This window comes from Aptenodytes patagonicus, chromosome 1 (assembly GCF_965638725.1).
Source record: "Aptenodytes patagonicus chromosome 1, bAptPat1.pri.cur, whole genome shotgun sequence".
Taxonomy (NCBI): Eukaryota; Metazoa; Chordata; class Aves; order Sphenisciformes; family Spheniscidae; genus Aptenodytes; species Aptenodytes patagonicus.
Window position 1 is genome coordinate 95708357 of NC_134949.1, and position 27581 is coordinate 95735937.

Consider the following 27581-nt stretch of genomic DNA (forward strand, 5'->3'; position numbering starts at 1 on the left):
TAATCTGTTACAGTAAGTCAACACTGCTTTTCCATTTTAATAAATCTGAAATTCAGGCACAAAATTTTACTTGTTGAAGATGAAGAAAAGACAAATGCAGGACCTGAATTAGTCACTGAGTTCTGCCTCAGTCTTGTTGCTTTGACCCCTATACCACATCTCTTGTGGTTCATCTTTCCATTTCCTTCTGAAAGCTTTCCATCTGCAAAACTATAATTTCCTGGCTGACATAAATTTAAAGAGTTCCAAATTCTAGTGTTGCATCTGAAATTACTTGCTTTATTTCCGACTTTACAGGCAGTGTGGAGAGAGAGAGAGAGAGAGAGAGAGAGATGGGGGGTGGGGGGGAATAAATATGCGCTACGGTAATATGAAAAAATCCCAAACTGCTAACCAACAAAACCCAAGTCGTATTGCCGTGAGCCGGTTAAGTTATTGATGCATTTAGATTCAGAACAGAAGAGGATTAACAGTCACGCTACATGCACAATTATACGTCATTGAAATGCCAACAGTAATAGACACTGACTTCAAAGAATAACTGGAAAAGCTGTTAAATCTAGGAAGAGGGAAGAAGAAAGAAGAGTGCATCTCAAAAATGGTGACACATCAGAGTCCAGCTCACAATTCATTGTACCATGTTTTCCAGTAGCTGAACTCTGGGACACAAAGTTTTTAAGGCTAACTTCAAGTAAAGCTCAATGTTGTGGTCTTGTCAGATCAGTGCTCATTTACAATTGTTTTTCAGGACATGCAGTCAAGGAAAAAAAAAAAAAAGAAAACAAAACAAAAACCTGCCAACAATTTGATAGGAGAGCAACTTCTTCACTCCCACCTAAAAGTCCTGCACCTTCCTATCATAATCTCAGACGTTGCGGATGGCTACCATTACAAGATTAGAAATGAATGGACAGAATTAGTAACTATGACCTTGCACATATGAACAGTTACTGTCACAGAAAGCATTAATACATTTTACACAAGACTGATGTTTTGATAGGTGATTTCCAAGAACATCTAGATATGGAAAGAATATAATTCAAGACAGAAAATTATTTTCTTTAACTGAGGTTTCATGATAAAACAAAACTGAACTTTAGTGCCGAACTGAAGTTATTCCAACTAGAAGTGAATGTTAATCCAGTCTTAAATCTTAAATTAACCAACATAAATTTGTTAAAAATTTCTCATGCCATTTACTGTCACCAAATTTACACAAGATTTCATAACGTTTATGAGTGCCAATATCCCTGTATCACCAGGAAGAATTTTCAGCAGCTTAGTAGTTGCGAAATCATGGTCACAAACAACGTTACTGTTCCAGATTAATTAATTTTTAAAAGAATATATTATCTGCGTATGTTTACTCAGCGTCACAGTTAAATACATCTGGTTATCCATTTGAAATTTTGCCCAAGTTAACCCAGCACTGGCAACACCAGTCATCATACATGACTTTTATTAAGACTTGTAAAGCAAGTCAGCATTTTAAGCATCAGATAAAACAATGATTACTCTGTGGTAGTTTGTGGAGTAATAAGCAGAACTCGCACTCCCCTCATTAAAAGTCCTCACTTTATAAAATAAATTTCCTTATCAGGAAATTTGCCTTACACACAGTCTCTTGCAGTTGAGACACCCTTTGTGGAGGTTTGCACCCTAGCATAAACTAATGATTTAAAATATACATATGTAACTAATATACTGGAAAACAAATTTTAAAATAAGTGTTCGCATTCTGTTGGGAAGTGCTGACTGATTTAGATAAAGCCAACAGATTACACAACAGCTATGGTATGTTGTTGCTGCTGTAATTTCAAAGGCTTTTGACTTTCTTTATGATGGGGGGAAAAAAGAAGCATCAATAAAGATAATAAAGAGAGCCATAAAAGTAGCTATAACATATGCCTTCATAAAAACTACACATCAGTAAACAGAATTGTAGGCAAAGAAAAAAAAAAAATGCATAGCCACCCCAAGACCAGAAAACCATTTTAACAAACCCAAATTTTGTTGCCATAAGGCACAGACAGACTGGCTTTCTTCCGAAAACAAATATTTAACTGCATTGGTGTCAAAAACTACAACAACTTGTAAGATTTACCAGAAATTATGAAGCACGTTTCTTCTCTTACTAAAGGCCAGACCATGGCTTATGGCTAACTCAGAAGTATGCCTCAGACAAAGAGGCATGACTTCATCTACATTTAAAAGCTTTCAGCTTAGTGTTTTTATTTGCATCGTACAGGTGAAATTCAAGCTCATGCCCAAAAACTGTAGAAGCAAGTCTCCCTCATGTTATAACCTGTAGAACCTCTAGTAAGACACGTCTTTTACCTGGGGAAGGGTGAAGCGCACATGAGCTAGATAAAAATATGTATCTTCGTGATTTACAAAAAAAAAGTCACAGACATTCAAAATATCAGTCATTTCTGCAGAATGATCTGATAAAAATCAAGATATTGATAAGGTTTATATTAAAATCTCCTCAATACTTTGGTGGAAGGAATAATAGAAGTACAGCTTTACAAACCAATGCCTATTTCACTTGCATCCTTAAAGAACGTAGCCTTTTCTAAAGTTATCATTACAAGATTTATTAAAGAAAAAAAAAATCATTGTTTTTATTCTTATTATTCTAAGAATAATGATTCATTTGAGGACAAACAAAAAATTAAAAAAATAAGGGTCTTGCAATCAGTCTGCCATGCTTTCTTCAGTTTCCCTGAAACTCAAAGGAAAAGCAGCCCCCTTAGAATCCTGTAAAAACATAAATTAAACAACGTTGATGTAATACAGGTCCCCCCCCCATGTCACCAGAAAACCCCACTTAAAGACAAAATGATATCACATGACACCAAGAAGACAATGAACTGTTTGGGGAGTCCCCACGTCTTGCAGAGAACACATAGTCATTATGTTGCTAAATATGATGTAGCGCAGCCGAAGCTATATGCGCTTGGAAAAAAAAAACTGGAAAACAATACAACACAATTGAATGCATGGTATTAACACCAAGAAGCTACAGTATGCATACTGAGGAAAGCGATTACAATGAACAGAGGAGAGCTGACAAATACAATTTCTTTAAGGAAATAAAAAAGCAGGCAATGGGTATTGCAAACAGGTATGATGGTAAGCCACAATAAAGCAGTCATTTATAACAGGAGCTCTGAAGAAGTACTAGTAAGACACTACCCTGACTCTGTTTAACTACCTAACATTCACGTTCATAAAAACAATTTCCAATGCCTGTTTTTGCTGGCCTGGATTCAGAAAGGGTTCTTGTAGTCCTATGAAGTCAACTGCTTGGAATTATCTGTGAAAGCTTTGCCTAAATGATATACCTACCTTTGCCTAATACGAAATTACAGGATCATGAAATTCAACTGGAAATGACAATGATAAAAATATTTTATTGGATAGGGGAGTGTCTGGGGTTTTTTTTAATTATTATTTTTTAAGCCAACTTTTTTTGACCTTTGCATATTTTTGGTAAAATTGCTGTCTCAAATACTCTGGATACTCTTCTTCAGGAAGAGAGTATTTTGGATGAAGTTAACAAAAAGTATTTTTATTCTGTCACAAAAGTATGCAAAATATCACAAAGTACTACTATCAGTTACAGTACTTCTTCAATTAAACATGTGATTTGCCGTAATTCAAATGATATACATAATCAAGCCCTGACCTGCAGAAGTCCCGTTCCCCAAAAAAGCTGACCAAAACCAAGGATGAATTTAAAAAAACCCAAACCAACAAAACAAAACAAAAAAACAAAACCCCAAACATTTTAGGGTCCTCTTCCATTCCTAAGTGCATATGTGCAGACACAGTTGCTGTGACCTACTGAACCATGAAACAGGAATTCAGCAGGCAAGGAAAAATTCTTCTGCAAATATTAACAGACTCCCAGCTGACTTCTTACAATATCAGTCTCAACTCTGTCCAAGAAATCATTATCTATTCAGCACTGTTGAGGGCATTTTCTGTTTAGGAATAAATGAATATTTCTGTATAGGAATACAAGAATAAGCGTACAGTTATCAAAAACAAGTGCAAAAACTTATTTAACTACACAATAAAAAAAAGTATAACATGCTTAATACATCCCTTTTTTTAGAAACACATTAAAATCCTTTAACTCACAGCTTCTGCACCATGCTCTGTAACTTCACTTCAATGGAGTGATTTTACAGAAGTATTTTTCCAAAAAGAAATAGATCTCAGGGGTTAGAAATATTTGCTTGTATTTCTGTTTGAATCTTAAAACTGCATTTTATCTTTTGAATGAAGGAAACATTTTTAAATACCCTAAAGTCTTTTGGCATGACCAAAGAAACAGAATCTCTTGAAAATCCTTATCAGCTTGTACAATGATCCAGGTCAGATACCAATAATTTAGGCACTTTTGTTCAAATAACCTTTGCAACGCAGACTTGATCAGAGATTGGGTTAGACTACCTCACTCAAGCACTCAATCTGGGCTGGAACCTCAAGTGCTTTGCTGAAACAAGTCTTAAGCATTCCAGATAGTTTGAGAAATGAAGTTATAGAAGAAGAAAAAAGAGAAGACGACAGAAAAAAATACAAATTATATATAGACTGATGCTCACTGGAAGGACTGCTGGGATTATTCACTCAAACATTTGTCAACTGATTTTATTTATTATTTATGCACAATTATCTTACTTGCATCATAAAAAGATTATATAGCTTCCCTATGAAAATTACAATTGTTAGTTACTATTTGGTCTAACAGTTTTCTTTCTAAAGCAATTTAAGGTGCATCAGTCACTGGAGCATTACAGTTTCATTTGGCCAGAGAGATATCAACTAGTTAATATGGAAGTGTTGGGTAGAACACTGATTAATTTAGGTATTAATCAACTCAGCTAAATTTGCCTTACAAAAATAAATTATAGTGAAGCAAGCTAAAAATAAATCAAATGCTAATAAGCCCAAGTCTATTTTAACAGTATTAATATAAGATGTCTTAACTTCATGCACACACAAAAACTGAGTTCGTTCCAAATGAAATTGTTAGTTATGCTTCTGTTATGGTTTTATATCTATGGCAACGGTAAATCATCAATTGAACTTCACTACTAAAGCATTTAGAGACAAGGGTGGGGAAGGAAGAGAGATTTTTACACTAAAAAGAACTCAAACTGAAAGTAGCACTGAAAAGTGGACAAAAGTTCATACACTAACAACACAGTAAAAAGCTGCCTTTGAAGATGGCGCAGTCTTCTCCCCCATTTATTTGTTCTGTCAACCAGCAGCATTCCTTCAAGCTCAGTTCACAAGCCTCTCCCTCTCCACTTATACCTTTTCATGTCTGTTTTCCCCATTATATTAATTGACTGCTGTAAAGAATTTGGGGCTGCTTTAATTCTTTGATATCAACTCTGTTTATTGCTACTTCCCATTCCATCAATTTTTCATATAAAGCATTTCATTACATTTATTGCAACTTGTGCACTAAAATAAAAACAGTGGCAATGGTGAAGGTGTTGTACAAAATTTCATAGTCATAGACTTCTATACAGTATCGCCATTAAATCAGACAAGTCTGATGGACAGTTGTAAAATGGCAGGGACTTCCTCTCTCCATGCAGGAAAACTACAAAGCTGCCAAAGGGGATGTTGCTGAGGCAGCCTATTAAATGCCCAGAAATATATGCCTCTAGTCAGTCAACAGCTAATAAAGAGCTGTGCAAAGGAGACTGTTATCTAAGCTCTTCCTGAACAAAAAGGATGGCTGCAACAGGAACTTGTCAGTGGGAAACTGTAAAGACTCACCACTTGGACATGGACATCACAATAGTGACCAGAGACAAATGTAGAACAGGAATCTTATGTTTCAGCAGCAACTTCTAGGGAGTCATTGTCATGTTTCAGAGGGGGAAAAAACTAAAAAAAGCAAGGGGCCTCAGGTAATGAGTGCTGAAGCAGTCATTTTGTGCAAGTACAGTCCTGATATGCAATTCATTTCCCTCACATAATCTACACAGCTGGATACGTACCATACATATGAACAACACCGAAACATACAAATTCTAATACTTTATTACTTCAATCTAGGCTTTTCAGACTTTTCTTTAATACCAGAATATAGTTATAGGTTGGCTGTGGGAAAAATCTAATTGAAAGGAGGCAAATGTGCTCACCAAACCTAATCATACCCCAGAGCAGCTCCACAGACATCTCCCTGACAAAGAAAAGTCTACAAAAGAACCTAATTATTTGAGGTATTTGGAGGTTTCTTAGGATCTTACATAAACAAATGCACAACCTTATCTCAAGGCTCTAACAAATTAAGTATGTTGCATCTCAGTAAAGACTGAGTACTAATATAAACTTGTAAAACTAATTTTGGAAAACCATTATAAATACCCTCAAGAATCATGTAAAAGCAGGGTTGCACTTAGGTGTATTTGCCCGTTTTGAATATAAGACCACATCCAAGCCTAAGAGACAGCAAGACATTTGGGCTTTCTTCAGTTCAAAAGGCACAACCTGAATACCTGTTTATCTGCTGACTGCATTTTTTGTGTGTGTGTGTGCATGATAGAAGGTCACAAGGCCCACATTTTCACTGAGGATTGACTTACCTACAATGTTTAGTTTGGCTCTGATGTGCTGCTTAGAAATTGACATTAGGCAGCCTGACTAACTGCCTAGTGTGGCTATGTTTCCTTCACATACTTTAACATCCATAAGGTTTAATCATAAAACATCACAAAACATCAGGATGGTTTATAAGTAACTTAAAGGTATTAGGAGGTTTATGATGCTGTAAATTATACCTGCCCTTGAGGGCTGCACTGATTTAATTTCTGAACCACTACGATAATCACATTTCTTAAAAAAAACTGCAAGCACATAGCTAGCCTCAGCAAACAGCCAAGGTCAGTGTTGTTCTAGTGCAAAATAGCAAAAAGTTGTGTTGCACTGATACCTGCCAAAAGCTGAAAATGTAATCAAAGATGCATAATTACTGAAGTTGTTAAGTCTAAATGATCATGTTGAAGTGTCCATTACAAAAGAACTTCTGAGTAGAAAGTAAGGCCTGTGGGCCCCATGACACAAGGTCTGCTTGTAGTTACAAGTACAAGTGGATATTCATGCACATCTGGCAGAGATGTCATGATATTTCAGGTGTGTTTTTAAATGCCCATTAAAATGGCTACAAAATACAGTATTATTTCCTCCTACAGATTGAAAAAGCTTCTTGAACAAGAAACAGCATATCAGTCAAAAAAAGAGAAGGAAAGCAACAAGAAAATAGCTAAACTGAAAGAAGAATTGACTAAACTGAAAACCTTTGCTTTAATGGTGGTGGATGAACAGCAAAGACTCACTGAGCAGTTGAATCAACAAAGTAAAAAAATTCAAGAATTAACCACTTCTGCAGAACAAGCACAGGAGAAGCTGGCTTTTGCAGAAGCAAAAGTTCAAGAAGAGGAACAGAGAGCCAGCAGGCTGGAGACTGAACTTCAAGCACAAAACAGTAAGATTTCCCAAGACCAAGAAGCAATGATGGCCAAACTAACCAATGAAGACAGTCAGAATCGTCAGCTCCGGTTAAAATTAACTGCTCTCAGCCGACAAATTGATGACCTGGAAGAGACCAATAAATCTTTACGAAAAGCAGAAGAAGAACTGCAAGACTTAAGGGATAAGATAAATAGGGGAGAGTGTGGGAACTCCATGCTTATGGCCGAAGTGGAAGAACTACGGAAACGACTGCTGGAGATGGAAGGAAAAGATGAAGAGCTCATAAAAATGGAAGATCAGTGCAGAGAACTTAATAGAAAGCTAGAAAAAGAAGCATCACAGAGCAAGAACCTTAAAGGAGAAGTTGACAAACTCAACAAAAGAATTATGGAGCTGGAGAAACTAGAAGACGCTTTCAACAAGAGCAAACAGGAATGCTACTCCCTAAAATGCAACCTAGAAAGAGAAAAAGTGTTAACAAAGCAGTTGTCCCATGAGCTGGATGGCTTAAAAGCTAGAATTGGTGAGCTTGAAGCAATTGAAAGTAAGTTAGAAAAAACTGAGTTTACACTTAAAGAAGATTTAACAAAGCTGAAGAGTCTAACAGTGATGCTTGTGGATGAAAGAAGAACTATGGGTGAAAAAATAAAGCAAACAGAAGAAAAGCTGCAAGCTGCAACTTCTCAGCTTCAGGTAGAACAAAATAAAGTGACATCTGTTACAGAAAAACTAATTGAGGAAAGTAAAAAGGCACTGAAATCAAAATCTGATGCAGAGGAAAAAGTGTTCAGTGTTACAAAAGAAAGAGATGAACTGAAAAACAAACTCAAAGCAGAAGAGGAGAAAGGAAGTGATCTTGTTTCCAAAGTGAACATTCTAAGAAAAAGACTTCAGTCACTGGAAGCGGTTGAAAAAGAGTTTCTTAAAAATAAACTTAAGGAGAGTACTAAATCCAGCACCTCCTTGCAGCAGGAGAACAACAAAATCAAAGAGCTTTCTCAAGAAGTTGAGAGGCTTAAGCAGAAGCTGAAAGAAATGAAGGCTATAGAAGATGATCTTATGAAAACTGAAGATGAATTTGAGTCTCTAGAACGAAGATATGTCAATGAACGGGACAGAGCCAAGCTCCTATCAGAGGAGCTGGAGGCTGTGAAAATGGAAGTGGCTAGGTATAAATTAACAGAAAAGGCAGAGTCCAATCAAGAGCAGCGTCTTTTTAAGAAGCTCAAAGAAGAGGAAGCTAAATCAAGTCATCTTTCCAGAGAAGTAGATGCACTGAAAGAGAAAATTCATGAATACATGGCAACAGAAGACCTAATCTGTCACCTCAGAGGTGATCATACAGTCTTACAGAAGAAACTCCTCCAGCAAGAAAACAAGAACAGGGAGTTAGCAAGAGAAATGGAAAGCCTCACAAAAGAATTGGAGAGGTACAGATGCTTCAGCAAGAACTTCAGGCCTGGTCTCAATGGAAGGAGGATTTCTGATTTGCAACTTTTTTCTAAAGAAGTCCAGACAGATCCAGCAGACAATGAACCACCCGATTACAAAACCCTCATGCCTTTAGAGCGAACAGTCATAAATGGACAGCTGTATGAAGACAGCGATAATGAGGACAAAGACAACAATGAGGAGGAACAACCAGTGTCTTTCAAAAGCAACTCATCCATTGCCAATGCCGTGAACAAAAAATTATGGATCCCTTGGATGAAGTCCAAAGAGAGCCATCCTCAAAACGGAAAGATTCATGCAAAGCAAAATGGAAACTGTGCACAGACTGGAGACCTAGTGCTAAGCCATACACCTGGCCAACCTCTTCACATAAAAGTAACTCCAGACCATGGACAGAACACAGCAACACTTGAAATAACTAGTCCTACCACTGAAAGTCCTCACTCCTACACAAGCACAGCAGTTATACCCAACTGTGGCACTCCAAAGCAAAGAATAACCATTATTCAAAATGCCTCCTTAACACCTGTAAAATCAAAAGCAGCAGAAGGTTACATGAGCCCAGAGCAAGTAATTTCTCCTATTACTATGGCTACTTTTGCAAGATCTCAAACTCCTGAATCATGTGGTTCTTTAACTCCTGAAAGAACAATGTCCCCTTTGGCTTTACCAGGCTCAAGTTCTCAGGAACAAATATTCTCCTCAGAGCCTTTGGAAATGGGAGCCAAGCACGCCGTTTTTAGAGTATCCCCAGACAGGCAGTCGTCATGGCAGTTTCAAAGATCAAACAGTACGGGATCAAGTGTAATAACTACTGAGGATAACAAAATCCACATCCATTTAGGAAGTCCTTATGTCCAAGCTCTCACCAATTCCAAGCCCATCAGCCCCTGTAATCCGGTGCAAGACAACAGAACTCCAGCACTAGCTAATGGCCTACCCAGTAAGCCCACCAATAAAATCACCAGCAGTATTACTATCACACCAACAGCCACTCCTCTCCCACGGCAATCACAAATTACAGTAAGTAATGTCTATAACTGACCCCCATCCATGCTGACACCCTTACCAGCAACCCATCCTGTTTTTCATCCCAGCAAGAATTATTTGGAACAGCCCCTTTACTTTGGGAGAGATCTGTGCATGAACTATACAACAGTATATGGAACTAACGTTAAGTTTTGCCTGCTTAGTGTTATCAAGTGTGCACTTACTGTATATCTTCTCATTGAAATACAGTTATGTAAAATATTTAGTCTTGCACTTGTATAAATGCATCTTTATGTATTTCCATTTTCAAAATAACTCACATTACTTTTGACTGCAACTTGCCTTGGTAAAATATTTTAACATTACAAAAACAGTAAATAATTCATTATTTTTATCATTGCTTGCAGAATATTTTTGTTCATTATGTGTGTTTTGTATTTTTTTGCATGTACGGTAGAATTTGAATTAAGCCATAATATTGCCTGCTAACTTCAGATAAGACTTGATTCATTATCTTCCCTGGTATTTCCCCAACTCCTCCCAGCCCTCTCATTTCAGATAATTATCAGTACATCACACACAAACACTCAAAATATTATGCATTGTATCTCATTACAAATTTATGATGCATACCATGATATGTTCCAGAGCACAACCACCACTTTTCCTCCCCATCTTTTTTTAGACTGTGTGGTTAAAACTCTTTTTAAACCTTTCTGTAAACCTTTCTTGTAAGTGAACTGAGTTCAGAAGCTTACATCATGACAAGGCAAGAGTTTTTTCCCAATACAACAGAAAAACTGCTATCGTTTAGGTACACTGTAAAATAATAAACAGCAACACTTACATTCCTAAAGGATAACTCAGAAGAATGGATTCACACATAATATTCAAATTTCATCTAAGCTCCTAGCCATCAGTTCAACATACAATATACATCACACAGGTACACTGAGGAAGAAACAAGGTTAGCAAACCATGGCACACCTTCATGTTTTTCATATAATAGGCAGAGAAAGCTTGACAGAAGCGTTAAGAAGTAGTACTAGACCAACTCTCCAAACATGTACGCCTCTAGAACTATGGTAAATAGGAGTACCATACAGAATGGACAAAACAGGTTAAGGTATTTCAATGATGGATACAGTATTAGTGCCTAAGAAAAGGACAGAAATGTAAGCAATTCTGCCCTTTACACGTCAATCCTAACCTCCCAGAAAATATTGCTAGTAGTGGACCAACTTCACGCAGAATGTAAATCAGCCAAAAAGACCTGAAATGCACTTTCAAATGTCTCTTTTTCAAAAGATGCAAACTGCAAATGTAAATTGGAACAGCTGCTTCTTATTCTAAAAAGTTAAATGCCTATGTATCTTATGCTCTTGGCGGGGGGGGGGGGGGAGCGGAGAAATTAAAAAAAAAAAATTCAACCTCCTTATCAACAAGGAAGTTTGCAAGTAAGCAGAAAGTCCCTATTCACTAAACCCTTATCTTTATTCTGTTTATATTATCTAGAGAAAAAAAAAATCATTTCTGCAGTATAACTTAGCAACTGATTCAGCAAAGGACTGGCACATGCTTTCACACAACAAGGGGACTTTTATCATTTTAAGTCCTTTTGATGGACAGGAATCTAAATTATTACAAGTGTAGGTAATAACCGATTTTAGAAGGAACAATTTCTATTGAAAAGCAAAGCCCACCACCCATACACACTTTTCTCAGTAAAATTAACAATGGGAAGAAAAAAATATTCACTTATAAGATATGTGATAGAAATGGATATAATAAACATATTACAGTTGAGCAGTGGCAATTTTAAAAGGACAAAATGTGGATCCGCACAAGCCTAGCTTAATGTCATGCTGATACAACATCTCCTGAAGTTACTGGGCTTCTTAAGAGGTCCTTCCCACTGGTTTAGCCTCAGTTTATCTCCACTGACTGCAAAAGTGATATCTAAGATCTGGGTAAGACCAAGTACACAGTCTTACCCTGCAAAGCAAACTTTGGCTCCCACCAACTCAGCACAGGTTACTGATCAAGACAGCAGCCAGCACTCAGGCAAGGCAAGATTATAAAAATTTTAGTTTGTGCTAATTATACGAACAAGTTACTTAACTACGTTCAGGTTACACATTCTTAACCGCAGGGCTCATTCAAAATTAAAAAGCAGTCCATTCAAAACACGTTCTCTGCACTTCTACTGCATATCCTGCTGATCCATACCCAAGATCTCTGCAGGGACACATTACAAACACAGTACTGAATAACTGTGTCAGAAGTACACACTTGCCAGTGTACTAACAGACACCAGAGTCTCCAAAAATAAGGATTAACAGTTGTCCTCCAGAAGCACTAATATTTTCTTCAGTTGGACTTCAAAATCTTGTAGAAAAAACCATTTCATTTCATACCTGTGTTCCAAAATACACAGAAATGTGTTGATCATTAACCACCTGACCATCTATTACAACATCTTGTAAAAGAAAAGCGCAAGTCAGGACATAGCAATGTGCACACTTAGTCCTTTGGACAATTCCCAAGCTATTATGAATACAAAACCTAGGTGAGAGTTCACACCACTTATAGATTTAATTATTAAACAGGACAGTACTTCTGTTCCTGTCTTAATCCTTACGCTGGTGATGGTTTACCAGTAACTGTCCAATTAACAAAAGACAAAGAAAGCAGCCACTCATGACCGTTAACTCCTAAATAAGAAGCATCACCATTGCCTGTAAATGAACTTGCTGTGTTTCCTAAAAAACACACCTTGATTAAGGGATGCTTATATTCCCCTGCTGATGAAGCAATCTATGTGTAGATTTTAACTGACTTCACAGTAGAACTTTTGCCATTCATTTCAACAGATGAAAAAATCAAATAATTATTTTGACTAAAAATAAGGTTTGCAGAATAAAACCTGTTCATCCTGTTCAAATTCCCAAACTCTATTTCAAAGCACACAGAAGAGAAAATAAACACCTGGATGTGTTTTTTTGAGAGCTGAAACTTACTTAATTGTTTGAACAGAAATAAGTTAGCTGTAATTTTATCATAAAATAACAAATAGGAAGCATAGCTTAATAATAATAAGCGAATTACCTATTTACAAATTAACCTCAAGTTGTTCAGATCACCACTCCGTATTTCAGATTATTTCCATTTTCCTGAGTGGGAATATTCACCTACTTCCTTGGTAGACAACAAGAAAACAGAAGAGCAAGGAGAAAATTAAATGAGTTGTCTGCAAATTGATTTAAACACTCTGAACAAAAACATCAAGCATAATCATATTAAAATTCAACCAAGTAAGGCAGCTTTTCTAGGAATTTCAAGCATTCCATAAATGGTAAGTATTGCTGTTAATTTGGAGGCTGACTCTCTTTTGTTTTCAGCATTTGCCCAAAAGCCTAAAATCTGACAGGTATGTAATGATTCAATTAAATGTTAAAGGGAAATATAGCCACAAAGTAAGTAGCATATATCAGAGGGATTAAACTGTGAAAGAGAGTGTAAAAGCAGTTGTCAGCAGATCATAATATCAACCCTTCTCTTTTCCAAAACACTTAGCAAGCATCTCCTCTGAAGTTTAAAAATCTACCTTTTCCATGGATTTTAAGTCTCCAGGAAAAGAAAGGGAGAATTAACCTCTGCCATTTTTTATCAGTTATCAGCCCACTTTCCTTCATCTTTTCAGTTTTATTTCAGGGAGTGAGCAAGCAAAGGATCATAAGCAAGCGCAGCACAAACAGTTCAGTGCTCAGCATTTTTATGTCATTTTTTTAATGTGATTAAATATTTCAGAAGAAATATTTGTAATTTTTGTCCTTACAGGGAGGATGGATGAGGGGAGGGAGGGAAAAGGAAGAAAAGAAAAAAGATAATAAGAAGGAATAATGGTATTCTGAGAGCAAAGAGCCCATCCATCAACTGAGAGGTAGTATTTCAAGCTATTTAAAAACCTCCCTCAAGTAGCTAATTAAGAAATAGAACTGACAAAAATTACAACAGCAGTCAGCTAATCTTCCTGATCCAAAGCACAGTAGATAATATGGTGTCTGGGGACAGAATGTGAGGCTGTAATAAGAAAAAAGATCTGTATGTAAATATCTCATGCAAGGCTTAAGAAGGTGTGCTCCCCACACTGGGGAAAAAATAATCAGAAACAGAGCTGTACAGCACTACTTTCTGATTAAGATTGAATGGATGCTGCAGGGTTAGGTGATGGAAATGGACTAACCATCTGCAGGATGACTTTGTCCCTAGGAAACAGATATTGAGACAGGCAAAACAAAAACTGACAACTGCCTAACCTCCAGGCTTAAGCAAAGACTACCAAAACATTATGTTACCAAGAAACAGAAGAGAAAAAGATCTTATGGTTCAAGTACAGCACGAGTAGGTGTATAAAGACATTTTAAAATTAACAGCAAGTACTGTAAGTGCAAAATTGCTCAAAAAAAAGACCAACCTTAAAAATTTAAGAAGCATGAACTGTTTTCACAAACCTGCAGTCAGTGGCCCCAAGATGTAGCTGAATTCTCTCCACTAGCCCATCACCCAATGACCCACCATACTGTGGGCACCCAGAAAGCCTCAAATATCAGAGCTGCCAACTGAACATGATTCTCCTCTGACCACTAAGTAAAGTACTCCTGGGAAACACATTTTGAGCACAAGAGGAAAGACCTGTTTTAATCAATGACTCTCCACTTGCCAAGCAGTGGCCTGACATCACAGGGTCTTCATATAGGGATGGGCAAAAGAAGCTCCTTCCCCTCTCTTACCCCTACCACATCCCATATCACAAAATACTGCCCTCAGTTATGCTGTCATCACTGTTCAGGAAGGCAGCACTGTGAACCAGGTCAAGAAACTAAAGTGGATTTAAAACAAACCAACCAACCCCAAACCACACTCCACAAATCTTTATTAAAACAAACAGGATCCATTTCACAGCACAGCTCTACAAAAGAGCTACATCAGCATAACTCAAGGGGCAAGCATAAAGTATGAGCACTTTATACTGGAATCACTGCCAAAGCCCTGGTCCCATCACCTTAGATGCTACCACTATTGTCTGAAGAGATACAACCTAACATGCAAATACATCACAAAGCACTCCAAATATACAACATTCATTCATCAGTCCCATTAACATCCTTCTGGGGTAGTAAGAAGAAATTACTCCTCTTTTAGGAGACAAGTTAATTGACTTGTGCAAAATCACACCAAGGCAGCTTCAATCAAGATTAGAATCTAGAATTTCTTATCCTTGATTGTCTCATACTCAAGCCATTATAGGTCATGTTATATCCCGTAGAAACACCAATCTTGGCTGGACAAAAGGAAGAGGGTTTTTTTTAAAATATAATTTTTATACCTATTAAAAACATTTTTTTTATATATATATAAAAAAAATAGGACTCTGATTAACACGCCTTTAAATGTGGCCTTCACAGAGGAAAACAGCCTGCTCCCAGACAGAAAAAAAGCCATGATGGTAAAAGCAGAGGGTTCTTTTTCCTTCTCCATGCAGAACACATTTGGGCCCAACGTGGTTACCCCTGTATGCTTCTCCAACAGATATATATTAATTAATATGGGAAAAATATATTCAAAGCTTTTGAACAGACAATATTGATACTGAAGACGTTTTCATGTTAAAAGGTGTGTGTAGGTATGAGCGCAGTTCCACACATCTTTAAAAACTGCATACTTAGAAATACCCAAACACATATATCCCTACCTGCCCACAATCTGTACAGAATAAGACCTGCTGCCAAGAATCTTACTCAACAAATGGCAGCGCAGCTTTAAACCACGTGAATTGATGATCTCACACAGATTTGTAAAATAATGTGTTATATAAAAAACACTAACAGTTAAGCACAAGCAGAAACATTTAAGTGCCGGCACTACCCTCTCCTGGACAGAATTAATATTGCAATGTGTTTAGTATTCTTTAAAAAGGCTATACTACTCCTCTTCTTAGGGACCCTAGGTACCCTAACAAGGTGCCCGAGATCCCGCCTTGTTTCAAGGGGCAAAGGGACAACAAGCAACTGTTCATTTCAGAGAACAGCCAGCTGCGTGGCGATGTTGATCAACCAGTCCGAGGTAAATCCTTGTCCTAGGGGAGTTGACCCACAACATAACCTTACCTTTCCCTGCATCTTGTCAATTATCTATTAAAAATGGGTCTTTGAACTATCTTATGTTTAAAAGATTATCACATTTCCCAGTGAAGACACGTCCCAAGAAAAGCAAGGCACATAACAGAATTTTAGTAATTAGGAATACAACTTCTGCCTCCAAATCTGCCCAACTGTGCCTCTTTTCCTCACCACCAGAAAGTAGATTTAAACTTGGTGTTCAACAAATAAGACCACGGTGACACATTTGGGTACAGGAGTGCAAATCATGTCACATATGGAAATTATTTCTAATATCAATATAGATTTCTCTGTCAAATAGGTCATATTATTGAGATCAAGAGTGCTGTAATAGGCCAAATATCAGCAGAAGAGTAGAATCGCAGAAAATAAAGCTTAGGAGGGACCTCAGGACATTTTCCAGCCTATTCCCTTACTACAACTTGTCTTAAACCCTTTCAAACAAATGCCCGGTTCATCCTGTCCTAAAAAACTTCTGCAATGACAATTTCACAATTACCCCAGGAATCTGTAACAGGACTGAAATATCCTTGCCATTAAGAATCTTGCCAATTTCTAAACTAAATTTCCTTTGCTGAAATTGTAATCCAGTATTTGCTTTCCTATCCCTCCACTGAACTTCGAAAACTATTTTCTCTGCAACAGACTTTCACGTATTAGAAGACAATTATCATGTCTTTCCTCAGTTTTGTTTTCTCCAGATTAAACAAACCCAATTGCTCTCCCACTTAATAGCTCAAGTACTACAGCTGTACAGATTACTAACCATTTTCCCTCTGCAGAGCTGTTTATAATGGTGTGACAATGCAGTGCTCCAAGCCAGACAATACTCTGGCTAAGGTCTTGCCAACGTTAGTAAGTATAAGGATTATTTATACTGCTCCTGCTTACACATCTCAATACAGTCATGCACGCAAGTGGGTTGCATAAAAGGAAATGCAGAGCAAGTGAGAATTTTCCCTCTGGATTCCTAGAAGACAGATGCCAGGACCTAGCGAAAGAAAAGGAAATACCCGAATGCCCTGTGCAGTTGAGGAGGCCTAACCGGAAATTTCAGCCAAAGCTGTCTTGTTTGGAGACCAAAGGAAATACTCAGATTTATCGCTTAATCTTAACTCATTCTTACTTACAGACCTGGCTTATGTTCTGACTGCATTCAATCATCCAGGAACAAACTTAAGTCTGGCAAGAGGCATGTTTGTGCACGTACAGATATGTAGACTTCTGTGCAAAGGATCTTCAGCACCATCCCCTGGCCACTTTCACTAAAGTTGAAAATCATACTCTCTGTTGCTCAAATTTCTTAAACTAAAAATTTAAGCAGTGAGAAAGAACCTTATCTAAAGTTATTTCTCCTAAATCAAGTTCTACAATGACTGTAGAAAGGTAAATAAGAAAACTTACAGCAGAAGCACTACATGCTGCCCCCTATTTAAATGAATACAGTTCAAACAGGAAGCAAAGCACAGATCATACTTCCAGAGGAAAAAAAAGGATTAGGACCAAAGGCAGGAGAACTACTTGAACAGCACAGAAACATACATATTTTCTCTCCTTGACCACCCCCCACACACACACTTGCCTTAGCCCACTCCCCAGAAAGCAAGCATTGTATGGGTGTAAACTACCTGATGGCCCATATAAATAACAGATAAGCCACCTCTGTGCCTGTGGGGAAAAAAACCCAAAGTTTGTATGGAATATATATCCTGATATTTCAGAGCATGCTTTCACAGTTGACTTCCTGAAATTAAGAAGGGCCATTTTCGCAGTCATGTGAAAATTCCACAATTGTCACCCATGGAGTGTTTGTCCGTGTCCCTGAAGTACCTGCTGTCATTCACTATGAAATAACAAACAGCCGCTGCGTACGAGTTCTCTCTGACACCCTTTCTCCTGCCAATTCCTATAACAGGAGACTGACATCTACTTCAGAAGTTAATTTAAAACTGAGGAAGTTAAAAGATCTTTATGAAACTGCAGCTTTCTTGATTCTTAGATCATTGCTTGCCTTGAAAATGAGCTTTAATTGCTTATTTCTACAACTGAAAATCTTTGGTATTTTCTGAGTCCAACACCTTAAACTAATATGATGCTGTTATATTTACAGACAGACATACCACATAATCTTCTCATTTCAAAAATGCGGCTAGTTTAATGTCTTTGGGGTTGGTTGTTTTTGTGGTTGCAGTAATTATTTGCCAATATTTACTTAACCGCGTTTAGACATGTTAAGTAAAGGAAAATGGCACAGCTACTCAGATAGGTAGCTCCTGGGTAACATTTCGTTTCTAGGGGTGTTTTGAGAACACTGATGGGAACTCACAAGGGCTCTCCAGAACATGAAAGGCAGCTCAGCTTGGTTTTTGAAGGATAAACCTATCTTATTTCCTCTTCTATCACCTGGAAAGATAGCAAATATAAAAAGTGGCCTACAGATGGGAACTGAAGGAGCCATAACTAAACAGCAATGATGAACACAGAGGCAGCAAATTCAGAATACAAGTGTCAAAAAAAGAATGGGGGAGACTGAAAACCATTCAGCTTGAAGGAGAAAATTAACTGGTAGAAAGGGTGCATACATTTGAAGAGATTCTTGGTGTGCACACAGACTTCCATACATAGATAAGAGTTAAAAATCAAATTGAAAAAGCCCACCAAAATCTATATATAGGAGGGTTTTTTTTAGTCATTCAGGTCTGCCCAAAACACAAAATGGACATCCCAACACACAAGCATGTCATAGCCAATGTATCTGCATACATGCCTCTACACTAAGTAGTAGGGAAGGAACTAAGAAAATTGCACAAGAATTTTCAGTACATATACAACTAAACCAATGCAGAACTTGATATACAGTTACTTCCAAGTGCTTTCCAGACAACTCCCACATAATGCCATTCCCTCTTTACAGGTAAATCTTACAGCAGCTTAAGTACTGATCTAGCCAACTGACCCAAAATGTTCTTTTTACAATTCATATCCGAGATTCTAAGTTTAGTCCTTGATCTAGCTACACATATAATCAAACTCAAAAAATTAAGTGTCAGCAAGTGTTTTCCTTAAATTTAAGTTATTCAGCCTTTCCTCTCTAGAATTTATTCAGGAATGATGAAAAAGAAACCAATTTTTAAGTGCTGAATGAGGAGGAAGAAAACTAGATGGACAGCCTACAACAGAAGTTACAGCTACGCAGTTAGATTGGTACAATCACTGAAGTGCAAGTTTAGTTGTCCTGGCACAGAAACTTAACACTGATATAGTTTATCTGCATAGGAAAAAAGCCCTATAATACAGCTGTTATCCTCAAGTTTGAGCCTATGCCAGGAGTTGCATCAATTCAGTTATTGTGGCTATAAGCAAACGTAACACACACAAAAGAGAACAATACAAACACACTAAGCAGACCAAACCTTGACAAAGTCATCAGTTATAATGCAACTCTCAGCACTAAGTGATAATAATTTAGATGTATTCAATACTTTCATTCAGAACTGCAAAATAGAACATCATTTTGAATCACCAAAAAATTTTTGCTTGAAACAAAAATCTGACGGCTCAGAAGGCCATACTGTAAATGGTGGTTTTAATGAGCTGGAAGCTGGTGCAAACTATAGGCCAGAGCACAGGGGTATTTTCAGACCTAACTTCCTACTGATTTAATAAGACCTTAGAGCCTGAATACCAGTTAGATGCACAAAACCTGTAAAACTCTGGGCCTGCAAACACCTTCTTGAAGTACTACCACTGCTGTTAAATCAACTACAGAGAGAATCTTCCAACCACTTTGTACCGTATGGAATCTCTAAACTGGAACACTTCTCAAAAAAAACCCAAACCGAATCTACAACTCTTTTAGAGATACATCACACTTTAGCATGCAAGACTTTACATAAATATTTTTATCTATTCATCTCAACATGCTTAGCAAATGATGGCTAATCTAATTCTTTTTATAGTTAGGAAACTGTGGCATGGTTTATATCATCTCTAAATTTACATCAGACAGTAGCACTGCTAGGAATAGCCCACCCAAATGTTTTATTGTCAATACTGTGCCCCATCTACCAGGCCATACCACATAGTCAGAAGGCAAACTGTTCCAACTCAGTACTCAAGGAAAGCCATATAGCAGTAACACAATTATGCCCTCCAACATCAACCCCTTCTTTCTTAACACAGCACCTTTGGTAATTGAAGCAAAATGCTTTTTGATTTGAGTTTTTTTTTGTTTATTTTTTTTCCCTTGCATACTAACAATATGAGTGCTAAAATTCAAGACTACCATGAAAATGCATGTTAATTTTTTTTATTCAGCATTTAACGACAAGTTTCAGTCCGGTTTTAGTGAAAATACTGGGATGCAGTACAAAAGAAAAACTTTGCTGCCACCTAGAGGTAAAATCTTCAAGGAACACAGAGCAAAGAAAAACACACCTCCTTTTTCCTTCTCACTTTCAAAGCCAAACTCTTTCCTTTCTTAATATAGTAAAAAAAAAAAAAAAAAGCTACAAATTGAAACTTTCTGATTTTGAAAATAAAAACATGAAACGAGTTATACACATTCAGTCCCAGGGACTAAGTATCTCATCTTTGGTAGTGACCAGCAGTAAATGCTTATGAAAAAACCATTAAGCACCAGGCAAACAGAGTAATAAACGCAGCCTCTAGCAGTCTACAACTTATGGCTACCCACAACTGAAATCTACATCACGTCTTTGTGTTTAGTAGTCCTTGATGGATGCCATGAATCAGTCTAAACTCTCTCCAAACCAATTTATCATCACCTCAAGGACTGCTTGTCCCAATGAGTTTCGTAGCTCATTGACAAGGGAAAATACTTTTTACTTATCTTTAACTCACCTCCAATGGATGCCCTCTCAAGCATGTTATTAGAGAGGATTCCCCTATTCACCGTAATGCTAGATTTCTTCTGTTGTTTTTTTCTCTCCACAATCTGTTTTCCAAACTTGAAAAGGTTTAGGGTATGTTATTAATCTTCATGCAGAAGCCATTCCATAACTGATCGTCCTTTGCCACCTTTTTCTGCATTTTGCCATACCCTTTTCTGAGCTGTTTGGACAAAACTCTGCAAAACATTCACGACGTAGGCATGGTTTGGATTTACACACTAAAAAATGATGGGTTTTGTTTTCTTCTATTCTTTTCCTAGTAATTCCTAACCTGCCTGTTACCTGTTTGACAACTGCCAGTTGCTGAGCAATGAGAAGCATTTACAGTGACTCCAGGATCTGTGTTCTGAATGACAACAGATGTCATATTTACTACTGTATGCGAACTAGTTTTCCCTACGTATATTATTTTTCATTTGTTAACACTGAACTGACACGCATTTTTATCACCTTATTACTCAATATCATGAATTACTGTCAGCTCTTTCTTCTACATATACCATACGCAAATGTCACCATTTCAGTACTAACTCTCTTCCCATGCAGTTTAAGAATATGTTGAATATCACAGGTGTCTGTGAGGCTCAGATGGTACCTCCACTATACTATGAAAACTGGCTACGTGCTCTGCTTCCTATCCACTTGCCACTTTTTAACCATGAGAATTTTCCTTCTTTTTCCACAGGAACTTTGCTCTCCCAGGATCCTTTTGTTAGAGACCACTATCATGTTTTTTTGAAAAATCGTAATATAACATGGTCACATCTATAATAGTAAGTTAAAGGCACCTATGTCTGTCCCTCAGACACTAAGACATGGGTCAACCCAAACTACAAGAAACTTCCTGAGCCTCCAAGACAGCCTAGCCAGATACAAGCTACCTACTCAAAATGAACTCTCCTCTGGGCTAACTCCCAAGCTATGCCTCAGAATTGTTCCAGAGTTAGATCCAGGTCATGGACCATTCAAACAGTTCAACACTATTGACAATTTAACAGTTCCAATGCCTGGGAACATTCACAGACACTGCCTAGTTCATTACTAGACAATCTGATACCATATACCTATATAACAATATCTAACACATATTTGAATATTATCCTCGACAAGAAGTGTGGATGTTTTCCCATCACAAAATTAATAACCATGTGGGTGAACATGCTATTTCTTATTGTCATTTCTACAGTTTGATCAGTTCAGCGGTTATACTTACGAATCTTCTGTGAAGCTTTACTCTAAAAGTGGCATCACATCCCTCTAGCATCACCAGTAATTTCAGTGGCAGATTGCACATCACTAATAAGGATTCAGCAATTTTAAAAATCAACTCCTTCAGAACTCTCGGAAAAATACTACGTTGTTCTGGGAGATCATCACTATTCTTTCTATTCTTTGTTCTCAAACTTCAATTAGGCCAGGTTGCTTTTTTTTTCCTTACTCATGATCCATTAAGCACGGCTGTGATGTGCAAACTTTCCCCAGATTCCTCCATACTGAGCACGTGCAATGGTCTGATGTTGGATCAGCTTTATCCTTTTGAGAACTCATGTCATGTACAATTATGTACAGCCAAATGGCAAGCTTTTGAATTCTGATGTATTTATTTTAAAAAAAAACTTATTCCAGCAGGCTTTTATGGCCACTAGGAAGTTGTTTCTCAAAACTTGTTTTGATCTAGCTCATTCATACTTAATTCACCAGTTTTCATGCTGTTTTCTATTGTCCTCACTTGAATACCATTTCCATCTTATGTTTTTTTAAAAAACCGCAGTGAACTACTTTTACTCTGTTGCTCAACTATAAAAAGTATATAAAAAAGGCTTGCGATGTAAAAAGCCTTTCTGATGGGTAGTGCATGTTTAACCCTGGTTTCAGATATGGTACCTTTCAAACAATCTCCTTGCCTTTACAGGTCTTCACCCCTTTTCAGTGCTCATTTTAACTTTTCATTTTTGCCTGGTTACTTCTTTGCAATTAAATATGACTATGATGGATTCTGGAGGGAGAGTTGTCTCTTACAAATACATTCATGTGGTCACTTTCAAAGAATGATCTCTTACAATAAAGTATGAGCTAGGTACTGCCTGCTACTCAGGACTGAATCCACTTGCTTCTGCATGTGGAAGTTGTCTGATTATTCACCCAGAGAAGTCACACAGTTCACAGCCTTTGCACTGCATCGCTCGCTCAGCCCCTAGGGCTGCTGACAGAAAACCCTCTTATTTATACTCTGGATTTCAATCCATTCAGATTCTTTGATATTCACCAATCAAGTTGGTAAGTTAAATACAAAGCTACACTCTCATTACCAAGGAGAGAAAGGAAGTTCAGACAAACAGTTCTAAGAGCAATGCGTTTAGTTTTATGAAGTGGAAAAGACACTGACAAGCTAAATATACAATCTGTCTCTCCTCCCTAATGCATGACTTATTTTCTCGGTTTATTTCAAGATTACTGATGCGTTCCGTCGTTCAATTCCAAGTCGGATTCCCAAACCAAAGCCTACGAGCACAACCAAAGTACCTGTCAGAATTCCTGCCGCCCATCTCAACAAACCACTCCAAGACAGCAGTTCTGGAAAGCTACGTATTATAAGGACTGTGTCTAAAACCTGCCTTCAAAGCGGAGGGAGAAGGTAAAAAATTTTCTATGATCTATGAGATTAAAATGGATTTAAGCAATCTGAATCTCAACAGCAGTTGTCTCCATTGGGGAAAAGTCTGAAACCATCCACACTGTCAGCATATCAATGGTCACCAATCACAGGACATCAAGAGACAGCCAAATTCTTAGGGGCAAAGGTAACTGCACGTCTGCAGGGACCAAGCTCTGCTCCCGTTTTTCTGGTGTAATTCCAGAATTTGGCCCTCACAGTAGAGAAGCACATGAGACACAAATAAGTTTCTACTATAAATTCAGTTTTGACCTGTTCCACAAATGACAATACTAATGTTGTCTCAGTAGATTTATAAAAACCTATGGTCAATCAAATGAAGAGGGGTTGAAGGAGGTACCGTTTTGTTTTCAAAGTTGGTCTAGTCAAGAAGTGTTTCAGTATGAATATCTTATGTTCAGTAGTAAAGACAGAATGAAGAGAGGTATGGAGAAATCTGCTCTTTTATAATGTATAAAACTTAAAGAAATGCAGAGCTCCTTGTTGTGCCAAGCATCACTAAAAGCATGGTTTGAAGATGAACAATTCTCCTCTCAATGAGTTAACTAGTGTGATTATCCCCACTCGCATTCCTGCTGATGTTATCTTAGGAAAATAGATGCAAGAATTGAGATGGATATTGTTTGTATTAGCTGTATAAACTTTCACCATTTTATTTGGACTATAGTATTTAGATTTCAGTTCACTTAAACAGTATTTTGGAACTGATCAAAATTTGTGTCAAGCTTAACAGCAAGTTGTGACTTACACAGAAATGCAATTTTGTTCCTGCATTCCTCCACAATTTTGCCCTTCCTTTCAACTGCTCACATTCAAGTAAAATAAGTAACTGCATTCATAACTTAGTGAAGTTTTTTTTAACCAGACTAACTCTTTGCACAAGTAGTTCTAGTCCATCCATGAGAGAATTTGCCTTTTTGCTTTTCTTAAAGCACAACTTCTTTAAAAGACTTAAAATTCACTCAAAGTTTCCTTTTAGCCAACGCACACACACAAAAAAAAAACATTAGAAGAGACTCCAGGTTTGTTGTTTTCAATTTTCTGAAAAATAGCGACTGTTGCTCTGACAAGAAAATTTCTCACTGTTCCACTTTAGAAAGTTAAAACTAACAAGATACCATTACTGGAAGGAACCCCCACACAGGAATCCTGTAGTACCAACTAACATGAGTTACTGTTTTAGAATATAAAAATTAATTTATTTCCCCGGTATTAATGTCTCCCTCATTCTTCTTCCCCTAACAGAGTGCATTCCAACAATCTAAATGGCTCAACTGATAATTTGTGGGAAAACTCCTTTCACATAGGTCTTTCTTTAAGAACTGCCAAATCCTAATTCCTAAATAAAGCAAAAGTTGGTGGTGATCACAGTGCCATAGCCAGAATTGCGATCCTTTTGCTGAAGCAAGGAGAGATTTTGATGCATTCAGTTACCCGATTTTTTTCCCTTTTATTTCACAGCTAAAAGTTTAACTTAACCACTGAGACAGTACAACACATTAGCACTGCTGCATGACTATTTTTGCAAACCCACAACAGAAACCTATGCCTCCCTCAACAGCTCCACAAGAAATTCTCTAGGAGTACTTAAAAAAAGGAAAAGTTTAAAAAGATCAGTCTACTGAAAAATTATTTCAGCTTGTGTCTGACAAGACACACTTGTGTCAAAATGCAAAAATTAAAGAATGACTCTTCCATATTAAGAAGAAAAGGTTTCAAATTTTATTCACTAAATCTGCAGGTAACTATAAAGTTCCAAGCTCCATGTCATGTATGCTCAGATCCAAATAAAGTTCACAGCAGCACACCATTATATGTTCTGCAACTTGCAGAATGAGTGTATGTAAATGCAAAGAAACACAAATTTCAAAAAGCAGCTGTCAACTTGGCATGCGCATCAGAGAGATCTTCAGTATAAGAACAAGCTTCATCAGAAGGGACAGCAACTCACGGATGAGCCAAAAAAAAAAAAAAAAGATACAAACCTCTCCATACACAGGTCTGCCAACAGATCTCAGCTCCAATCAAGCAACAAAACTCCCACTGAACGTGCTACAATGAACAGTCTGCTTCTCGGTAGTTGCAAATCACGTATTTACAAATTGATGCTATTTGGCACCCTTTATTGCCAGTCTACAGAAAGAAAAGAAAACCTCTAGCAAAAGAAATTAATTCCTGCAATAGCATCCTTTGGTTTAGAGCCCACAAAGGACCCCACAAGTACTGTCAAATCATCCTCTATGGTACTATATTATACTTCTCACCTATTTGTACTGCTGACACAGAAGAGTTTCCCTGTCTTTTGCTCCTGTCTTGGGATGACACAATTCATTGCTACCTATGAGGGACATGGCCCACATAGGCTCTTACTTAAGGATCTAAACAAATGGACAAACAGGGATACTACACTCTTACGGGATTAAGGGAGACAAAAAAAGCATGGAGAATGAAAGACAAGGAGTGGTAACATAAAAGGAGGAAACTGGAAGAATTTCTGAAAAACAGAAGTCCATCCCTCTCCCTCAAACTGCTCGGGAGGTGTGGCATGCTGGCTACAGGCAAGATACGGACATTCATAGTGCTGTGAGAAGTGCTCTTACTGTTCATGGAGAGAAGAGGAAAAAGTTGGTGTCTTTCACCAGTACTAAACAAACTCCTCAGTATTCCTTATCCTCTCCCTTAGTTCAGATGCAATACACAAATCATATTCAAGACTGGACATAGTTGTGACATGAACTGGAAAAAGGGAGGGAAGGAAGCCCTGCAGTTAAATGACTTGGGACATAAGTAACACTAATCAACACTGATAAGTAGACAATAATCCCTAACCACTCTCTCCACAAATCTCTCAAAGTTAAAGGTTCGATGAAGAAGTTATTGGGCAAGATTCTTTAGTTTGTGTCGTGTGACAAGGTAAATAGAAAGCTAATCCCTTCAGGGTTTTTTTTGTTGGGTTTTGTTTTGTGGGGGTTTTTTTACATCTATAAACCACCTGCAGCAGGGTAAACATTCATGTCTCAAAGTGAGAGTAACTACCTGTAATCTTTAATATGGATTCTAAAGCAAATTAAGAATTACTTATATATACACATATACAAGGATATATATTTTGTGTTTTCATACCCTTTAAGTGAGTCTGAACATCTTTCATACACTTCATCTTAAAAGTAGCCTCTTCTAGCTACAAGTTGCTAAAATCTAAGACACTTTTGAGGGCTGAGTTATTAGGAAGAATATTCCATTGGTCAGGACTTATTCTAGTGCTAGTCTTAGAAGACTTGGCAAAAGATCAGTATTTAAAAAGTACGTTTTGAATTCTTCTGCTTTGCACCTACAGTTATGGCAGAGATGCTTTTTTAAAATAGTTCAGCAAATGAAGTTGGATAGTAAAAATTTTTTTTTAACAAAACTTGATGCTCCACAGAAATAAACTTGATCAAGTCTGTCAAAAGTGCTCACTAATGGGCAATTATTTTCTTGTATTGCTGCTTACATTGTAAACCCTGATTTCCTATTTCATGCCAACTGATTTTAAAGCATTTTACAGTATCCATAAGATGCGGTACAAATTAACCTTTGATTTTACATCTGTTGTACATGAAAATAAAAGTAACAGATGCTCTTCTTACTTTACTGACAGCTTGTGTCAACTTAATACAACAACAGGCTCCACAAAGAACCTGCCAACAAGTTTCCAAAGGTGGGATATGGACAGTAGAGTACATGGCTTGCACAACACCCACTCATAATCATTACTCGTAACACATTCAAAGAATGTTCTTGGAGTAAAGTGCATATAGTGCTTTTAGCACAGGGCTGGATTAGACACCTTCAGAGGTTCCTTCCCACCTGAATTATTTTAGTAGC

General features: G+C 37.4%; 2 protein-coding genes across 5 annotated transcripts in view; one reads left to right on the forward strand and one right to left on the reverse strand.

The window, feature by feature from the left end:
* The window catches only part of FILIP1L (filamin A interacting protein 1 like), a 215035-nt gene extending 187688 nt beyond the window's left edge, over nt 1–27347 (forward strand). For 3 of the 4 annotated variants that reach the window (XM_076349846.1, XM_076349829.1, XM_076349854.1), the window contains 3 exons: nt 7224–9978; nt 23491–23675; nt 24960–27347. In XM_076349846.1, coding sequence (XP_076205961.1) covers nt 7224–9978; nt 23491–23675; nt 24960–25050 — 3031 coding nt within the window. In that variant the 3' untranslated portion in view covers nt 25051–27347. The remainder of the gene's footprint in view (nt 1–7223; nt 9979–23490; nt 23676–24959) is intronic. The other variant, XM_076349837.1, reaches the window with a different exon arrangement.
* The window catches only part of CMSS1 (cms1 ribosomal small subunit homolog), a 250424-nt gene that overhangs the window by 221304 nt on the left and 1539 nt on the right, over nt 1–27581 (reverse strand). The gene's annotated exons all lie outside the window — the stretch shown is intronic.